At 42.3% G+C, this 19,904-nt stretch overlaps 1 protein-coding gene across 1 annotated transcript in view; it reads right to left on the bottom strand.

Annotated features, from left to right (window-relative positions):
* The window catches only part of LOC118811546 (dehydrogenase/reductase SDR family member on chromosome X-like), a 62,403-nt gene extending 42,738 nt beyond the window's left edge, over positions 1–19,665 (bottom strand). Inside the window, exons 1-3 of the mRNA XM_036575822.1 lie at positions 19,529–19,665; positions 15,735–15,842; positions 10,565–10,633 (exon numbers count right to left, since the gene is read on the bottom strand). Coding sequence (XP_036431715.1) covers positions 10,565–10,633; positions 15,735–15,842; positions 19,529–19,628 — 277 coding nt within the window. The 5' untranslated portion in view covers positions 19,629–19,665. The remainder of the gene's footprint in view (positions 1–10,564; positions 10,634–15,734; positions 15,843–19,528) is intronic.
* Positions 19,666–19,904: the final 239 nt, after the last annotated feature.

The following is a 19,904-nucleotide window of genomic DNA, read 5'->3' as shown; positions in this document are numbered from 1 at the left end:
TTATCTACTGACTGCTTTCCTCTGTGTAAATTTCAAGTGATGTGATCTACTGTGGCTTTCTGCGTATTCAATACGGCTTTGATTTAAGGTAGTAGTAGCACGATGTTGAGTGGCGCCCTGTGGCATACAGAGAAATCAAACAGCGCTCTGAGCTGCTTAGCGACGCTGAATGTGCACCTTCATTAAAAACAATGGTTTAGAATTTTTGGCCACGCGACGTGGCATGTCTGTGTGTCTTTTAGGCCAGGGGTTCGCAACCTTTTCTACCCCAAGACCCACCTGTTTATAAATACGAAGAATAGCAGCCCACAGGAAAACTAAAATCATCTTTTAAGTGTGATTTTCTCTTCTTAAGTGCTGAACCTGAAAACCTGAGAATCAGATCAGACTGTCCATTTTGGCTCAATCGTGGGTCCCAAAATTTGCAGTTATGTTAAAAAAACATTTGCAGAGATGTTAACAAAGGGGAAAAAAGCAAGAAGTATAAAAATGTGTGAGGTAGCACTGAAAATACTCCACCGCTTTTGTCCCAAGATTTCTCTTTAGTTTTGAGGGTATATATTTGTGATTCATTTGAAATAGACAAACCTCAGTCCACTCACCGGGCTTTTGAATTAACAATCAACAATAATAATAAGGCTTACTTTACATCTGCCTCTTTGTCATCGATTTATCAATCTGAGTTTAACCACTGGCGTCGCTGATGCTCGGCCAAAAATACGTTCCTATCCATGAGCCAAATTCAAAGTATATCTTCGCTATTATTTTATTTTACAGCAGCCCGTGATGCAGAAACGAGAGTAAATGAGAGTCTGTAAAGAGTGAGGCGTTAGATTATGCTGATGGTACAGCGCCAGCGTGCTGCTAGAAGAGGAAAGCGAGTTCTGTTGATGAATTCCCTCGTTTCGTCACAGACAGTGTTCCCATCAGCAGCCAGGGTTTGTTTGGAAGTGGACACAGTTCAACTGACTGTCGCAAAGCCAAATAGGTGGAGTTTTCACAGAAGTCAAAACAGAACGAACTAAGAAAAAGTCCAATATGTCCACACAAAACAAGGTGGGTGTGAAAGTGCTCTGAGAAACTTCTCCATCTCTGGCTTGCTAACTGTCTGCATCACGCGCTGTGGCTGCGTTGTCTCAAACTGATGACATGCAGTGTTTTTATTTGTCTGTATATTAGTTAGAATTAGTTCGCTTCTCAGTTCTTAATTATTAAGTTAATCTTTTCCACTTATGTTTTTATGACGGTAAAGTGGCGTTACTGGCCCACTATGAACTACTGCCTCCCCAGAGTTCAGGGCCCGTGGACCACAGGTTGAGAAACCCTGTTTTGGTCGAACCAGCATACCAGCATCCAAAACACAACGTATCGCTGCTGTCGAAAGAAAACCTTGTGTCTCCAAAACGGTAACTTCACAGGAGAAGGAAAAAACCTACTTTACTTTTAATGTAAGTCAATGGAACCTGATTTTTTCCAAGTCATTTTGGGCCGTTTCTTTTAGTCCATTCATCATCAAATTTACATACAGTGTAAAGGGCAGCAGGTATTTTCAAATTATGTCAAAAACTGGAAAACATCAAAAATGAACATACGAGGTTTTCTTCCGACAACAGCGATATGCTGGTTTTGTGGGTGACCTGTGTAAAGAATTCACTAAATTCACGTCAGTGTAAGCGTTACCAAAGATAGAAGGGAACACCCTCAAGTACCATTAGGTCCTGTTGATACCAATCTTTGAACAGGTACCAAAGACAATAAAACGGGACCCTTCATTACTGGACCAATAGGCAATGGTGCCAAAAGTTTTTTGTTTTTTTGTATTTTCTGCAGTGAACGCCCTTACATCTCGCATTCACTTGTTAGATGAGTCACTATAATTAGCTCGTCAGATTTTCTTCTCCGAAACACTCTGGAAACTCTCTGGAAAACAGCAGGACCGGAGAATCCCTGCCGTCCCAGCTCCGTAGCCAAGCGCCCCAACAGAAGGAAGACGAATGACCCCTGACAGAAAGATAGAAGAGGAATGGCTGAAGATCTCCAGTCAGTCAGCTGTGATAAAATCCATCCTGCTCTGCTGCGTCAGACAGGAGACAGGAGAATGGATGGCGGACAAAAGCGCTAACAGCCCCGAATGAAACAAATGTACATCCCACCTATTAAAGGTGTAATATGTCATTGAGTCAGACGTGGTGGGAATAGGGGATGTGGAGGTCTGGTACAGTGGACAGTAGTGATGCACTGATACTGTAAAAAAATTGACGTTTTAGCTTAAAAAAGTTTGCAAAGCTGATGGAGCAAAAGACACATCTTGTTATGTGAACTTATGACAAGAAGTTCAGTTAACTCAAAATTTTAAAGCAACCCAGTAGCTAACTTCGAAACATCCTGCACAAAACTGAAATTCAAAACACACCTGTAGGTTTTTTGCCATTTTATGTTTTTCAATAAATGTATTAAACACAAAAATTACAAAGTAATAAATAAAATGCACTTATATTATTGATAAAATCTGCTTTCAATATGACAAAACTGAGCTGAACATAAATGAAAACAGTTTACATAAAATAAACTTACTAAAATGATTTCAGTATGTAGGCTACGAATGCGCCTATAAAATCCAACCTCCTTGAAAACAGAGAACATCTGGTCAATCGTGGTAATGAATGAACAGTTTGGGTGCCCCTTGTCAAATTACATGTTTTGTTGATTTTCTAAGTGAAACTACATAAACACTGTTTATTTACTGAACTTAACATTAAAAAAATAAAAGCATAAAATATGGCCTGTGCAAAGGTTAGGCCACATTTTATGCTTCATTTTTATATCCCCCTATACCATAACAGAACCTGGCTTTTGAACCTTACGCTGGTAACAATCTGGATGGTTCTTCTTCTTTGTTTACTCCTTTGGTCTGGAAAACGTATCTATTATTTCAATCAACAATCTGAAAGGTTCACCTGTCAGACCACAATGCAGGTTGCATGAGTCCATTTCAGATGAGCCCCAGCCCAGAGAAGTCAGCAGCGTTTCTGGACGTTGTTGACCTTTGGCTTCCATTGTGCATAGTACAGTCTTAATCTGCATTTGTGGATGCAGCAATGATCAGTGTTTACTGACGATGGTTTGCCAAACTAATTCTGAGCCCATGATTTGATATCCATCATAAAAGTATGCTGGTTTTCAATGCAGTGCTATGTGTGGGATCAAAGGTCACATGCCTTTAGCTGTGGGTTTTGACCATGCAAAGATTTTTCTAGATTCCCTGCATCTTTATATAAAAGTATACACCATAGATGGTGATATACCTAAAATCCTTGCAAAAAGTAGTTAAAAAACATTGTTTTTTTATATAGTTGGCTGATATATTTGGTGAGCCTCCACCCAACTTTGCTTATGATGAATGAGCGTGTATTTACAAAAAACAATGAACCTAATAAGGTCAAACATTCAATATGCTGTCTAGGTCTTTCGTTTAAACGCAGGTGAAAGTCGATTTCCAAATTACTGTTTTAATTTCACATACTGTCCCAACTTCTTTGAAACAGGGTTTGTAAATAATGGGTGGTCTCTGACTTTTGCCTAAATGGATCCTCTATATGTGCAGGGATCTATTTTGAGAAAAAAAAATTGACTGACAATTTTAAGGGATCCTTAAAGTGACAGCTGAGGAGATTCCATAGACTTTTAGCTTTGCCATATGGTGCGGTGGCTGAGAAAAGGCTGTTCAGCAGGCCCACCCACTCCCACATCACCTAGTGAAACCCTGACCACATCTGGCCGACCAGCCAGCAGCTGGGAATGACTAACTCTACATTGTAGAAAGCTCTGTGTCAGTAGAACATTAATCATAGAACTGATAAGAAGCAGTGCACTCACCCCTAAGAGAAACATGCCTGCTCTAAGTGGGTCTCCACCCACTCCAATGCTATCAGGGCAGAAAGGCATTGAGCGTGTAAGTTTAGGGGCAATTTATGATGCTCTGGGGCCTTGGGGTGGGCGTCGGCACGACAGCTGAACCGTCAGAGTGAATGATTCATCTAGCATTACTCATAATAAAGCGCAAAAACTTGGTCGAAAAGTGAATCCTGTTTGGACGGTCCTTGCAGATGGTCTTGGTGACCCAAGAAAGTCGAGCTTTTCCCATCATGTGGGAGCTAAGAAAATAAGCTCTTTTAGCAAATCCCATGACTTAGGTAACAACGGGGTAGACAGAATCTCACTTTGGGAGGAATTGATTACAGGTTGCGGGGTCAGCTAGAAAGCATTATGTCCCAGAGACATCACTCTAGTGAGGGTGTCAACCACCAACTAGCCAACTATCCACCTAGGATACTGAATTGTAGCTCACACAATCAGAGGAAAAAAGAACACAAGACACAATTGCTGACCAAACATTTAACTTCCTGGTTAATAAGCTGATGGTATCCCGTCAGTTAGACCTCTTACAGCACTTTTAGCACAGAATATGACTTTGTTTTCTTCACCACGGTCTACTTTCTTAGCTTGCTAGCTAGATAAAGTCTTTATGCTTCTGCAAAGATGGACATCGATGTTGGAACAAAACCTTGTATCTCCAAAATTGAGAGAAGACTCCTAAACTTTACATGAGATGGAAAAAACACACTTTATTTTTAATGTAAGTCAATGTTACCAGACTTTATTCCAAGTATCTCTGGAGTATTTCTTTTGGTCCATTTAACCACCTCCGAAATATCAACTACGCATTGTTCTAATCTGTGCGTCAACTGAATTGGCTCTTGAGCTCAAGTGGGGGTGGGACGAGATCTAAACAATAACTGAACCAAAACTAGAGCAAAATCGAACAGATCAGTTCAGTTCAGGCAGAAACATTAAAACAACCCATATTCAAATTATTTGATTTCTGTACATTCTGGCTTGGATGCTGCCCCCTAGCGCGCACGTTGACGTTATGCGCGAGTATGTTGGCGGACACCTACATGAATGTCTGTGCAAGACGTCCATACATGTTCATACACTGTTAGTAATAAAGGTTCTGTTCAGATACATTTCTCGTTCATCAAGGTACAAACAGTGTAAATGTTCCCTCAAAGCTCCAACAGTGGTTTTAAGGTCTGATTGTGATCCTTAAATAAGTTTTTCCAGGTGAAAAGTTCGTATGTGTACCTTTTCATAACCGAATGTTTTAAACAGAACAGTAAAATAAAGCCTGGAGACGAGACGGGGTGTGTGGAGTCAGTACAGCTTAGAACATATCATTTCAGTGGATTATGGTTCAGTTATGTTCCCTGACTGAAGGTACTGAGATGAACGCTTAAGAGAACTGAGAACTTATTTCTGAGAGTGTAGCTACACAGATGTCAAAGTATAAATCAACTTTAAGTAGTAGACAACTTTAGGAAATGAAACAGTTTAGCTTAGTTTCTATAATCCGCTGAAATAGTTAAGCAAGGTGATACTGTGTTTACTGGCTGGGGTTCAAAAAAATAGTTACGCTGCAGAATTGGTGTAAAACAGTGACTGTGCCAAGAGTACATAACCAATGATGCCCCGCTGCCATGATGACAGAGGCCGCTGAAAATTGGTGAAGATCTACAGAGAGCTTTGGCAGTAACACTTATCTGATTAACCCTGACAAACTGAGCATTTAGTCAGCAATCCAAACTAAGAAATGGCTGATGGGCCCTTAAACTTAAATCTGCTGCCAGAGGAGTCAGGGGTAAAACGCATCAACGCGTAGAATCAAAGCTTTTTGTGAACTACTGTGTTTCCTGTCACTGTATAGAAGATGCACAAGGCTTGAATGCACTGCTCAAATTGGTAAGAGTTTATAATTGACTTTTTAATCAGAGCAAAGACAAAACACAACTGATGTGAGACTTCATGCTCTTGTTCTTGCTCAAAAAGTCTTTTTGAAAGTCTACATATTTCCAACTTCGATCTTCACATATCATATAAATGAACATGTCAATTAAATGCAATGACATCACTGAGAAATCATGTTGTTATTAACCCCTTAACATTCCATGCTTATTACATACTAAGGCTTATTATTCATTAACTACAGGGATGCAAACTAATGGAGCTATTCTTAGGCCATAGAAATATGAAATAAAACCATGGGACCGCCGGCAGGCCCACGGCTTGGTAAGGGGTTAACAGAAGAGAGCAAATTAAACGGCACAAACGACCACGTTTTTGCATGTTTCAAAGGGTTAAAGAGGGGAAACGGCACGAGGGTGTAGGAACTCAGTGCCTTTGGGTACATCCTGCATTTTAAGAGTGCAAGGCAAATTACACTGAGCAGTCTTCCATGTGAGAGGGTCTAGGCCCCCCAGGCCCCCCTGTAGCTATTCCCTTGTTGTGTGTATATTTAGTCACAAAGATTCTCAAGGAAGTTCGATGACTAATTCATCCTTGGTCCCTGCACTAACTCATTAACATATAATCTGCTTACGGAATGGGCGAGTGGCTGCAAGTCCCTGCGGGGATCCGCAACCGAACCAATCACGAGGCTGCTAGCCATCCCCGGGAAACATACTCCAACAATAAACACTCATTACACATTACAGCGCTTTGCACACGCTGGAAAATACTGTGTCACAGCGCGTTATGTGTTCAGTGACGATGGCATCCTACTTTGCATATACGCCTACGCCAGCACGGCCCCACGGGAAGCCAGGCGGCGCTTCCCGGGTTACTCAGGGGCCTGCGTGCCGGAGCTGGGATGAATTATGCCGGACAGCAGTCCCAGGACGAGGTTTTATCGCTTCCAAAAGCTGCAGAAGCACTGCCGGACGCCGTGTGCCAGAAATTAACCCGAGTGCTGGAGTTCAGAACAAACACTCCGGAAAGTTTCATACCAGCTGGCAGGCAGGCCACGCGCTCAAGACGCCTAAAGCCCCAGGCTTGCATTTAGTTATATCGCACGAGTCAAAACGCCTGTCATCAAACAGCCATTTAAATGCTGACCGTTAAGTTGCGGAAGACATCAGATGTGGGCCCCTTCTGTTTTCTTGCCTGAAGCATTACTGCATTAAGAAACAGCAAAATCATCTGTCAGCTAGGAGAGCTGTGTAACAAGAAAACAGGAGAAAATTACTGCTCAAATTCCAGAACGCTGAAACTCCCAGGGAACACAGTGTAAATCTGACATGTTTTTCTCTTCAGTGTTATATTAAAGGTTTAACGTAAAATATAAAAATGGACATGACACAAAATATAGGGACACCTAACATCACACCTACAGGAGCTTTATGAGTCCCATTCTAAATCCATAGGCAGTAATATGGAGTTGGTCACCCTGTGCAGCTCTAACAGCTTCCACTCTTCTGGGAAGCTCCTACAAGATGTTGGAGAGTCTGTGGGATTTTCTGCCCATTCATCCAGAAGAGCATTTGTGAGGTCAGACACTGATGTTGGACGAGAGGGCCTGACTCACAATCTCCGTTCTAGTTCATCCCAAAGGTGTTGGATGGGGTTGAGGTCAGGGCTCTGTGAGGGCCAGTCAAGCTCTTCCACACCAAAATCACCCAGTCAGGCCTTTATGGAGCTGCTTTGTGCACTGGGGCTCAGTCATGCTGGAACAGGAAAGGCCAACCCCTGAAAAACAGCCCCATATCATCATCCCTCCCCCACCAAACTTTACAGCTGGCACAGTGCAGTCAGGCAGGTAACGTTCTCCTGGCATTCGCCAAACCCAGACTCGTCCATCAGACTGACAGATAGAGGAGCTGATTCATCACCCCACAGAATACGTGTCCACTGCTCCAGAGTCCAGTGGCGGCGCTTTACACTGTGCATTTTGATTAAGGCTTGTGTGTAGCTGCTTTGCCATGGAAACCCATTTCATGAAGCTCCTCATGCAAGGGGGTGGGGCGAAGTGTTAGAGCTACATCGCACTCCAAACGGAGTTTTTTTTAGAGACACGCACTAAAAAATCGTAAGCAAGATGGCTGCACAATCGGCAAAAAACCAACAAATGTCAGTATTTTTGCAGATAAAAAATGACGATAACCACTGTATTTATCTTGGGTTAATGTCATTTCAATGAATTATGGACCTTTTCTTCATAACAAGCATAATAAATGGCTAGTACTTTGCTGATGTCTTGGTAGCTAGCTAGTTAAATTTCCCATTACACCTTTAATGATGCAGCAGTTTTGATGGCTGAGGTGCCAAAATATAACTGCTGCACCATTTAAGGTGGAACGAGAAATTTTGGAACGGAAAAACTGAATTTCTTATTTAGAAAATTCGAACAAGAATCTGAAATTCTATTTAAAGAAGTTCCTCCTTTTGAGCCCTGGTTCCTCTCAGTGGTTCCTCATGTTCTTATGGAGTTTCTCCTTTTGAGTCTTGGTTCCTCTCAGTGGTTCTTCCTCATGCTCTTACTCATTAGGGAGCTGCACCCACATTTCTGGACAAGCTGCTTTGAGGCTGTACAAATGAAACCGAACTGCTGTGAAGTTAAAGTGCAGAGTGTCAGCTTTAAGTCAGTGTTAGTTTTCCTTGAGTCCTCCAGACAAACAAAGCAGGACTCCTAATATTAGATTTATTGAGCTGCCCTTTCTTCTTCGTCGATTAGCAGCTTTAATTTTAGAAACCTAAGCGCAGTTAGAGGTTTCAATTAAGGAACCTCAACCACGCTGTATGACATCGCTCACAGTAGGTTTCCACCGCGGTTCCCCGGCGACCTTCCTACCGCTGGTTATTGACGTTTCTTCTGTTTAACGCAACCCTCAGACTGCAGCAGCCGTGTATTAGCATTCACCCGACGCCTCTGTTCTGTGGAGTTCTCTCTACAGAGGGCTTGTTAGGAGCTCGGACGTCCGTCCACCTTACGAGACACGCCGAGACTCGTCAAGAACGGTCAGTGGAAAGGTTTCCCATCACATACCAATTACAGCGCAAGCCTCGTTCACATTACAGATACAAATGCTGTAGGAGTGGAGCCATACATCTCAATCTACAGTGCTCAGGGTTCTTTAGTAAAGAAAACAGTTCTATACAGAATCGTGAACACGGTGAAATGGTTGTTTAAATGGATGGAGAATGTGCTGTATATGATTCTATATACACCGATCAGGCATAACATTATGACCACCTCCTTGTTTCTACGCTCATTGTCCATTTTATCAGCTCCACTTACTATATAGGTGCACTTTGGAGTTCTACAGTTACAGACTGTAGTCCATCTGTTTCTCTGATACTTTGTTAGCCCCCTTTTACCCTGTTCTTCAGTGGTCAGGACCCCCATGGACCCTCACAGAGCAGGTACTATTTGGGTGGTGGATCATTCTCAGCGCTGCAGTAACACTGACGTGGTGGTGATGTGTTAGTGTGTGTTGCGCTGGTCTGAGTGAATCAGACACAGCAGTCCTGCTGGAGTTTTTAAACACCTCAGTGTCACTGCTGGACTGAGAATAGTCCACCAACCAAAAATATCCAGCCAACAGCGTCCTGTGGGCAGCGTCCTGTGACCACTGATGAAGGACTAGAGGATGACCAACACAAACTGTGCAGCAGCAGATGAGCTATCGTCTCTGACTTTACATCTACAAGGTGGACTGACAAAGTAGGAGTGTCTAATAGAGTGGACAGTGAGTGGACACAGTGTTTAAAAACTCCAGCGGCACTGCTGTGTCTGATCCCCTCGTACCAGCACAACACACACTAACACACCACCACCACGTCAGTGTTACTGCAGTGCTGAGAATGATCCACCACCCAAATAGTACCTGCTCTGTGAGGGTCCATGGGGGTCCTGACCACTGAAGAACAGGGTAAAAGGGGGCTAACAAAGTATCAGAGAAACAGATGGACTACAGTCTGTAACTGTAGAACTACAAAGTGCATCTATATAGTAAGTGGAGCTGATAAAATGGACAATGAGCGTAGAAATAAGGAGGTGGTCAGAATGTTATGCCTGATCGGTGTAATACGCCACTCGTTTTTAATGGAAGACAGTTCTGGACTGTAGGCAGGCCAGTCTGGCACCCGCACTCTCCGATTACGCAGCCATGCTGTTGTAACACAGGCAGAATGTGGTTTGACGTTGTCATATTAAAATAAGAAGCAAAATCTTCTTCCATTTCTCTTTCTAAAACTGAAAGTGCCATTTATCCCCATTTTTGGGCATATATTCAGTAGCTGCACCCCTAAACTAAGCAATCCTTGTGGATCTGATGCTACCAAGCTTTTTCCTTAAATGTACCTGATCTTCACGACCAGGTCTAACCAGCATTCGTTCATTCATTTACCACCTTTACAGACCTAAACTAACCCGAGAGGCCGTGACGGACGCCCAATAAGACCTCCAAAGTGACCACAGCTCGGACCAGATGACAAAGACTGGAATATCTTTAAGCTCCATCTGCACTGTTTCACCGTTCGCCATTCAGAGGGTCTTAAATCTCTCTCCTGAAGCTCCTTCGTCCACCCCATCTCTGGAGGGCAGCCGAATAAGAGGCAATCATGATGTTCGGCAACAAGCATTCGTCTTTGCCGCTGGACGTGCACGGACTGACGATTATATGGATTGATAGAGGGGTGTGAAGAAAGAAAAAGAAAATCAAGCGCCCACCTTGAGCTCCGCTCCTCTCCTCGCGAAGCCTCTTCACAGCAGCCAATCCCTGCTTTTCATCACGCGAGGCTGCGGAGAAAAGATGGAGAACGGAGTGAGACGGTTTTCATCTAACCACAACAGATCTGCACAATGAGGAAACGGAGAAATGGAAGCCGTGAGCATCGCCTTATTTATGAGCCTAGAATGGCTTAAAGGTGGTCTCCACCTTCAGTGTAAAGGTGGAGTGAAAATCAAAGCCAAGTTCAAAGTTAATGATGAGTTAACACTGACAATTACAGAGCTTCATTTGGCACATATTTTGACAGGTTATCTGTCATAAAAGGGATCAAAGAGCGCTGCTCCAGCCTAAAGGCAGCACTATACGTGCTATTTGCCATGTTTTGCCACGTCTCTCAGCCTCACCTGTTTAACAGAATTCACAATTTAATATTGTTTACATGTTCAGTTCTCTCACTACAACACCCAGCATGCATTAGCCCAGGGGTCGCAACCCAAATGTTAACCCATTTTGTCCTTTCAACAAAAATCAAACCACCTTGGGAGCCACATTTTACGTCCATTTTACCATCTGGGCTGTAAATACGTCTCAGTATGTGCTGATGTTCTAGTATAGACTAAAAAATATAATACAAACAAAAACGCAGACTTACTTTGCTCTGCTTTAAGCTTTAGCTCAGCTATAGCCGCTTTTCTCACATCTCCAGCAGGAAACTTTTCCACAAAAGTAGAACAGTTTCTTGTAAAATGTCTCTCAATGTTCGACTTTTTACGAGGCTGAAGTCGCTTCTCATTCACCAGCTTCTGGTTCGAATTTTCCCGTCCCACCTTAAATGGTGCCTGAGGCGCCAGAATGAAACTGCTGCACCATTTAAGGTGGAACGGGACAATTAGAACAAGAAACAGACGTCAGCTTTGCGACTTTTTAGTGTTTGACAGTTTCTAATTACAGATTAAATGTATCAGGAAACCAGCTGGAGTGATTATAAATAAGTCCATTCGTCTCCAAATTATCTATGTTCATCTTAAATCTCTCTCTTTGCTGTTTCGTTAGCTACTAGCTAGGTGAGACTGTTGTCTGTGTTGCTACGGTGACCAGCAGTCTGCATTGATCTTCAGGGTTAAAGGGTGAATTAGGTTTTAGTCTTTAAACCAGAAAATCTCGCTCTAGAGAAACTACTGCGGCACCACTGAAAGAGGCAAGTTTACAAGAGACATAGCGATGGTTAATTTTCTCATTTTGGTCTGAGTGCCCCTTTAAAGCTCTGCCTTCGCTTGTACTCGGCCCAAAAAGACTCGAGCTCCTAATCAGAGAGTTAGACGAAGAGCATCAACAGCCAAAGGCAGTAATTTGCCTAGTAATATTTTTGGCTTCTGGGAATTAAATATATAACCTAATTAACTAATCCTATTAATTATCCCACACATGAGGAGGAGGGAATCAGGATGGAGAACACAGTTTCTGGCTATAAAGCGTTCAGTCAGATACAAACGAGACTGAGGAGCTTATACTGGAAGAACTGCAAGAACAGTCCAACTTAAATGGAGGCATTTCAGAACATGTGAGAACATTTCAGAACCCTTCACAATCACAGCTCAGCCACGATTTAACTGGGAATCAGTTACAGGCTGTAGCCCATCTGCTGATGCAAAGTTTGTGTTAGCCATCTTCTAGCTCTTCGCCAGTGGTCAGTTTCTGCCCACAGAGCTGCTCTCAGCTGGATATTATTTGGGTGGTGTACCACTCTCAACCTAGCAGTGAAAAGGGTTTCTAATAAAGTGGCCAGTGAGTGGAAGTACAAGGTAGGTGTTTCTAATGAAGTGACCATTGAGTGGACATACAAGGTAGGTGTTTCTAATAAAGTGGCCAGTGAGTTGTAGTACAAGGTAGGTGTTTCTAATAAAGTGGCCAGTGTGTGGAAGTATAAGGTAGGTGTTTCTAATAAAGTGGCCAGTGAGTGGAAGTATAAAGGTGAGTGTTTCTAATAACATGGCCACTTAGTGAAAGTGCAAGATAGGTGTTTCTAATAAAGCGGCCAGTTAGTGGAAGCACAAGGTAAGTGTTTCCAATAAAGTGGCCAGTAAGTGGACATACAAGGTAGGTGTTTCCAATAAAGTGGCCAGTTAGTGGAAGCACAAGGTGGGTGTTTCTAATAAAGTGGCCAGTGAGTGGAAACACGAGGTAGGTGTTTCTCATAAAGTGGCCAGTAAGTGGATGCTGGTGTTTCTAAAAAGGGGCCAGTGACTGGACATACAAGGTTTGGGTTTCCAATAAAGTGGCCAATGAGTGGAAATACAGGGTAGGTGTTTCTAATAAAGTGGCCAGTTAGTGGAAGTATAAGGTAGGTGTTTCTAATAAAGTGGCCAGTTAGTGAAAGTACAAGGTAGGTGTTTCTAAAAAAGTGGCCATTGAGAGGAAGTACAAGGTAACTGTTTCTATTAAAGTGGCCAATGACTGGACATACAAGGTCAGTGTTTCCAATAAAGTGGCCAGTGGGTGTAAGAAGAAGGTAAGTGTTACTATTAGAGTGGCCAGTGATTGGACATACAAGGTCAGGGTTTCTAATAAAGCGGCCAGTGAGTGGACTATACATACACAGCACGCTGCCTGTGGAGTCAGTTAAAGTCACTGTTAGTCTAAGACTTACAGTTTGTGTAGAAAGCCTGTTGAAAGGGTTTAGAGCTGGTGTCTTTAATGTAAGACTGGGCTTAGCGACTGTGTGAAAAACCTGTCTGAGAGCTGATATTCCTGCGGAGCTGGAGAACGCCTGGAGGCCATAATGTGGAGAGTCAGCTTTCTATTTATGCCGCGATTTACGTAACACAAACACAGAGACATGCAGGTTTTCTCACGACACACAGGAAATTCAAACCGTCTGTGACAATAAAGTAAACAATTAAGACAACGTGCTTCCTCATCACACGTTCCTCTGGTTTTAGGGAGAGAATACATATTACTATGACAATAGGTGGGACATTTCTCACTGTCATGTCTCTTTCCTCAAATCAGAGCGGGCACGCGTCCAGCTGAGGCCCAACAGCAGGCATAATTAACAGAAATTACTTTAGCTCACACAGTGTGAGCTTCGGGCTGAAAAATCTATATAAACCAGCCAAAACAATTGGCCAATCTGGCTGTAAAGAAATTGGAAAGAGCCACAAAAATTCACAAACGATGCATCCTTAGTAACAATGATGTTTACCACGGCAACACTGCTAACTTTATCACTGATGAGTTGAAGCTAACCTAAATTTCTTCCACACTTTCTTTCAGTAGTGTCACAGAAGCGATGTGAGTCGTTCAGAGTGGTTTGGTGTGAAACGCTCTGTTCTAGATATACTTACCGAGTCAGAACTGTTCACAGTGGTGGTGATAGGAACCAGACGTCCACCTCTAAAAGCTCCCTCACAGAAAGTTACTACATGAAATGGTTCTGAGTTCACTGCCTGATGTCTGAGACACTGAGTTATAATAATTTTGAGAAGATTTTGGCCTGAAACATATTTTTTAAAGAACTTTTCATGGTGGAAGGACACATGCAGGGCACTGCGAGGCAAAATAATCTCCCCATTCTTCTCAGATTTTCCACTATTTTACCATCATTAACATTCCATATAAAAACTCAGAAGACAAATGTAGATCTTTCCTGCAAACTTCTGAACTGGAATCCTGTTAACCTGCCAATAACATGCAGTACAATAAAGCAATAAACCAATCGAGGGTGAGGGTGACAGTGATTTTCTCACGTTTAAGTGGTGTTGTTAGGCAAAGCTGATAGCAATGAACAATCCATTACTGCTTTCATAATGCAGCAACATCATATTATAACGTATTATAAAATACACTAATATTCCATTATTAGTGTCACTCATTATTAAGAAAAAGTGCAACAAACAATTCTTTTGCCAAACAATATACATTCATATGCACAATTTTGGGTGCCCTGGTCGAATGACATGTTAAAAAAGTGAACAAATTCTCAACAGAGAACTTGAAGAGGAATTTCACAAGACTTTACGATTGTTTTCCAACAGTTTTGAGAAGGTTATGTAAGGCAAAATACTCCTCAAAGGAAACATGTTTTTCAGATTTTCCACTATTTTACCATCATCAACATTACAAAGACTCGTGTAGGTTCACTGGTGAGTTTGGCTAGTAAGTAAGATGTCTATATTTGTGTTGTAGTCATGGCGACCCCTGGTTCCTATCACCACCACTGTAAAGAGATCTGAGTTGGTTAGTTCCTCTATAATGCATTAATTCTTTATACTTTTAATTTTTGTGAGGAATAGAGTTTATGTTTTTAACTTATCTTTACTTTTTAGTATTATATATATATATATTATCTCTTAAGTAAGAAGTAACAAACTGTAAAAACCTTGTTAAGTAATTAATAAGGTTAATTACTTGCTTGTTATTTCTCTTCTTGTTACTTCTTTTCTTTTCTTGAGTGCCCTGCTGTCCCTTCACTGCTGTAACACTGAGAATTTCCCGGTTGTGGGACTAATAAAGGATCATCTTATCTTTATCTTATCTTAATATGTGAAATCCAGAAAATAAAGAGTTACTGTGCTTTAAAATGTGTCGTCCTCTGTAAAAAGTGTGAGGACGTGTGAACTTCTTTTCACGTAGAACATCAACAAAACGTGCAATTTGGGGCGCTCAGACTTTTGCACACAACTAGTCCATTAATAGGGGAGCAGTGAGATCATTCTGAACAGCATGTTTTAATACCTTTCGCATTATTCAGAATTCAGCTGATATGTATGCACATCGACAGCTTGTGAAGAAATAAAAGAAAATATGAAGCTTATCCTCTAAAAAGTGTTTTCTAGGGATGCTGTGTTCCAGCGGGAGCTGCGGCGCCCCCTAGAGCCCCTCTCTTCCTGTCGCCAGTGGCCACAGCCATCGCGTGTGTGTGGCTCGCATTATGTCTGAAGCCGTGAATCATTATTCGCATCAGATTCCATCATTTCATCTCTGCTGCGGTCCGTGCATGCTCGCTCTTGCGCTGCGGTAATGAGAGCGGACCCCCGGGGCCGAGCTACATAACACACACTCAGATTCATCATTCTGCACGAACACAAAGGGAAGGGATAGCCAAGTGCAAACGTCATGAAACGTGAGCTGTGTGTGTGTGTGGGTGTGAGTGCTGGGTGTTAACTGTACCTATGATAACGTGCATCCCCAGGCCGGTCAGCTGCCTCGCTACCTCATAGCCCAGGCCCCTCGATCCCCCTGTAACGATGGCAACCTTCCCACACTGCACGGGCAAAACTGTGAAAGGCAAAGACAAGGAAGCTCAACCTGTTGCTTTTTCAGGAAAGCCTCATTCAGGGGCCGTATTACAGAAACTTCCTATCTTTTTGTCTTAAGATCAGGTCAAGATGAGATTTTTCACAAATTCGTATTACAGAAGCAAATCTGATCTAAATTTAGGAATCTTATCTAATCTTACAGCATATTTTCTTATCTCAAGTTAGGAAATCTTAACTTTCCCAATTGAAGTTGACAATCAACCGTCATGTCTGTTTCCTAGCAACTGACCATACACGTACAGCTGAAACGTAAACACGTAATCAAGCTAGTTAGCCAGACAGCTAACGTTAGCTACCGTTACAGAGGTAAAGAAAGTCAAATAAAACTAAAGCGTGATAAACTGAGAGTTAATAATATCGTCTCAGCGCTTTGTGCTGTTTATCAGTGTCGCCGTCTCCAGTTTCAGTCTCCATTTCCCAAATGCTTTAGCCGAGCGCGCTAACGCTATTCCTCCTAATAAACAGACACACGTTCAGCTCCGTCTCCTCATTATTCACCACCATCACTGTAATGTTTCATCATCAACATTAACACACGAAGGTGATCAGAGGGGCGGTGGAGATCGAGTCTGCAGCGTCTGAGGTTTTAAACACTGTTAGAAAAAACCTCACAAGTCAAAGCAGCGTTTTCAGTGGAGGTAAATGTAGCGTCGTTATGCTGGTTATAGTGAACTGGGCTGCCTGACACTGCATAAAACAATAGAAACAGACAGTTAAACTGAAGTTAAGACTCTGGGGTTTATCTTACAGTTAAGAAAATATTTAGGATATTTTGGCAGCTTAGGATGTTTCTGTAAATTCCGTTTTATCTGGAAATAAGATTATAGACTGAAGAACTGTTGTTCTGTAATGGCTTCTGTCCTAACTTCAGTCATCATGACAACAAAGCAGATAAGATATGATCTCAGACTCAGAATTTTCTGTAATATGGCCCCAGGGCAGCATTTATATAAGGTAGAGTTGCACCAATACCGATACTGTAGTAGTATTGGTGCCGATACTGGCACTTAAACGCAGTACTGGTATTGGTGATGGGGATACCGATACCTGTGACTGACACCACGAAGCAATTTCTGAACAGCTGAGCTGCTTCTTTCAGTAATCACTCGTCTGACGCTGTGATCACTCACAGTCTGAGTTAATGTTACTGAGAGAGCCGAAGGAAGGCCAGACTGTCGGCGTAGTGGTATTTAGCCTTGATTTAGCCTTTAGCATAGCAGGCCGCTAGCCGGGCCTGTGCATCCATTAGCCCTGCCTGCGGTGCGCCTCTGTCGGTCAGCTGTATCACACAGCAGCGGGGTCTCACGGCCCACCGCTTCAACCAGGCCAGAAAAAACACTGAAAGTCGCTGATATTGACAGCGAAACAACAGTGATATTTACTGAACTGACACTCTGAGATGCAGCACGAGTGAACAAGACTCGTGTGAGACAAACGAGTTGAGAAATTTGGATGTGAAACAACATTCAGCTCCATTTTTGAGCCAGAGAAGCTGCTTTGCGCTGATATATAAACACCACAGGTTTATCTGCTCGTTACTAAATATATATTAGTAAATGCTAAAAATACACTACATAAACAAAAATAAGTTTTCTTAAGCATCTAATAAATATAATCCAACAAGTAAAACCCATCTAGCCAAGCTGAGTGTTTTTATTTGTGACACAGAGCACAGATTTTACCAAAATAAAATCTTTTTTAAAATGTAATTGTATAAATATCATTACTTATAGGTGAGTTCGGTTAGACAGATTTAGTATTGTATCGGTACTCAGTATCAGCCCGACACTAAAGGATCAGGTATCGGTATCAGAAAGGAAAAAGTGGTATCGGTGCATCCCTAGCTAAAAGTGTACAATTCAGGCCTTAGCATTATTTCAGATGGGCGGACGCTCTGATGCTAGCCGCTAGCTTCTCATTACAGGCCTTTTGGGTACCATTAACATAATGAAAAGGCTTTAAGCCACTGTGAACGGGTTTGACCTCATTCCCGTTGCCTGAGCACAGGTCAGACACGCTCCCCTTTCTCATATCTGCCAAGTTAAGGCTCTCATTAGGACCAGATTTCATGAGGAGCTAGTGGACAAGAAAGCTAGCAACCAGCCAAGCTAGTTTAAAGGACAAGTCCACTAATCTTTCAGCATTTCTGCATAATTAAACGGTTAAGATGTAAACAGAATCAGAATTGTTCACTGTGGTGGTGATAGGAACCAGAGTTTAATGAGCCTGAAAGCTCCCTCACTGAAAGTTACTACATGAAATGGTTATAGATTCACTGCCTGATAACTGAGACACTGTATTACGAAAGTCCTGAGAAGGTTTTGTGTATATATTTAAATCCATTCATGGTGGAAGGATACATGCAGGGTGTCGTGAGGCAAAATAGTCCCTAAAGAAAACCTTTTTTTTTTCAGATTTTCCACTATTTTCCATCACCAATATTCTATATAAACAGTGCAGGTTCACTGGTGGTTCTGGATTATGAATAAAATGGCTAGATTTGTGCTGTAGTCATGGTGACCCCTGGTTCCTATCACCACCACTGTAAAGAAATCTGAGTCTCTACAATCAACCATTTCACACCAAACCACTCTGAATGACTTTACATCTCAACCATGGAATTATGCAGAAATTTCAGTGGAAAAATCACTGGAATTCCTCTTTAATTAACAAGTACTAAGACACTGAATGTCAAACCTCACAACTGAGTAAGATGGGCACCATTCAGAACCCAAACAGAGAAGAAAACAGCCTAACAGGTTTTCACCTTCTTCACAAAACTATGTAACTGAAAGTGGCTTCTTCACTGAATTTTCTGTTCCACCTTAAATGGTGCAGCAGTTACGTCCTGCACCGCCGATTTCTTAAGTGCTTCAGGAGTCAATCTTTGGGCGCTACTTATACCCAGACTTCTGTCTGAGTATGGGTTTAGCTCCTCTGCTACTGTCTGAGCATGAAATACACCGTCCAAAAAGGCTCTTACTTAAAGTGGAACTCCACCAATTTTTTCCAAAAATTCCACATAATTAAATGGCTGAGATGTAAACAAAGTCATTCAGAGTGGTTTGGTGTGAAACGCTCCGTTCTAGAGAAACTTACCGAGTCAGAATTGTTCACAGTGGTGGTGATAGGAACCAGACGTCCACCTTTAAAAGCTCCCTCACAGAAAGTTACTACAGTAAATGGTTATGAATTCACTGCCTGATGACTGAGACACTGTTTATGACAGTTTTGTGATAACGTTTTGTATTTTAATCTATTTTTTATAATCTGTTCATGGTGGAGGGATACATGCAGGGCGGTGTGAGGCAAGAACTCCCCACAGAAAACTTATTTTTCAGATTTATTACTATTTTACCATCATAAACATTCCATATTATGCACTCTGGTGGTTCTGGATAGTAGATAAAATGTCTATATTTGTGTTGTAGCCATGCAAACTCCTTGTTCCCATCACCACCACTGTACAGAGGAGTCTCTACAGTGAACCACTTCACATCAGACCACTCTGAATGACTCTTAACATCTGAAGGACTGATTCATTCAGAAATTCTGAAAAAAAATGGTGGAATTCCCCTTTGTGCTCCATTGAAATAACACTTTTCAGTGAGTCTAAAGGTAATGAATAAAGTTCAGGCCGCAGACCTGGTGAGGTAAAGGGTCTGCGAAAGAGCTGGTAGAGCAAAACCCTCAGTCCGACCACGTAGAGCTTCAAGGCGGAACCGATTTGGGCCAGAATCCACATGTTGCCTGCTTCTCTCCACACACTGTTGTCGGGCTGTTTTTTTCCCACCCATATTCCTACAAGCTCCGCCCTTCTGCGCCGTGATTGGCTCCCGCCTCTTGCATATTGGCCTGTAGTTCATACTCAAAAGGAGCAGGGCGTGCTAGAACTCGAGCCGCTTGTCAGTCTGAGAGCTTAACCAATCGTAGCGGCTGTAGGCGTGGCTAGTCTGTAAACGGGTGGAAAACGTAACCGCTCTGGCTCTGTCCACACGGGTGCTGCAGTGTTTTTCTTCCC

The sequence above is a fragment of the Colossoma macropomum genome, unplaced genomic scaffold (assembly GCF_904425465.1).
Source record: "Colossoma macropomum unplaced genomic scaffold, Colossoma_macropomum, whole genome shotgun sequence".
NCBI lineage: Eukaryota > Metazoa > Chordata > Actinopteri > Characiformes > Serrasalmidae > Colossoma > Colossoma macropomum.
Note: the sequence above shows the minus strand (reverse complement) of the source record. Positions and strands in the feature narration are given on the sequence as shown.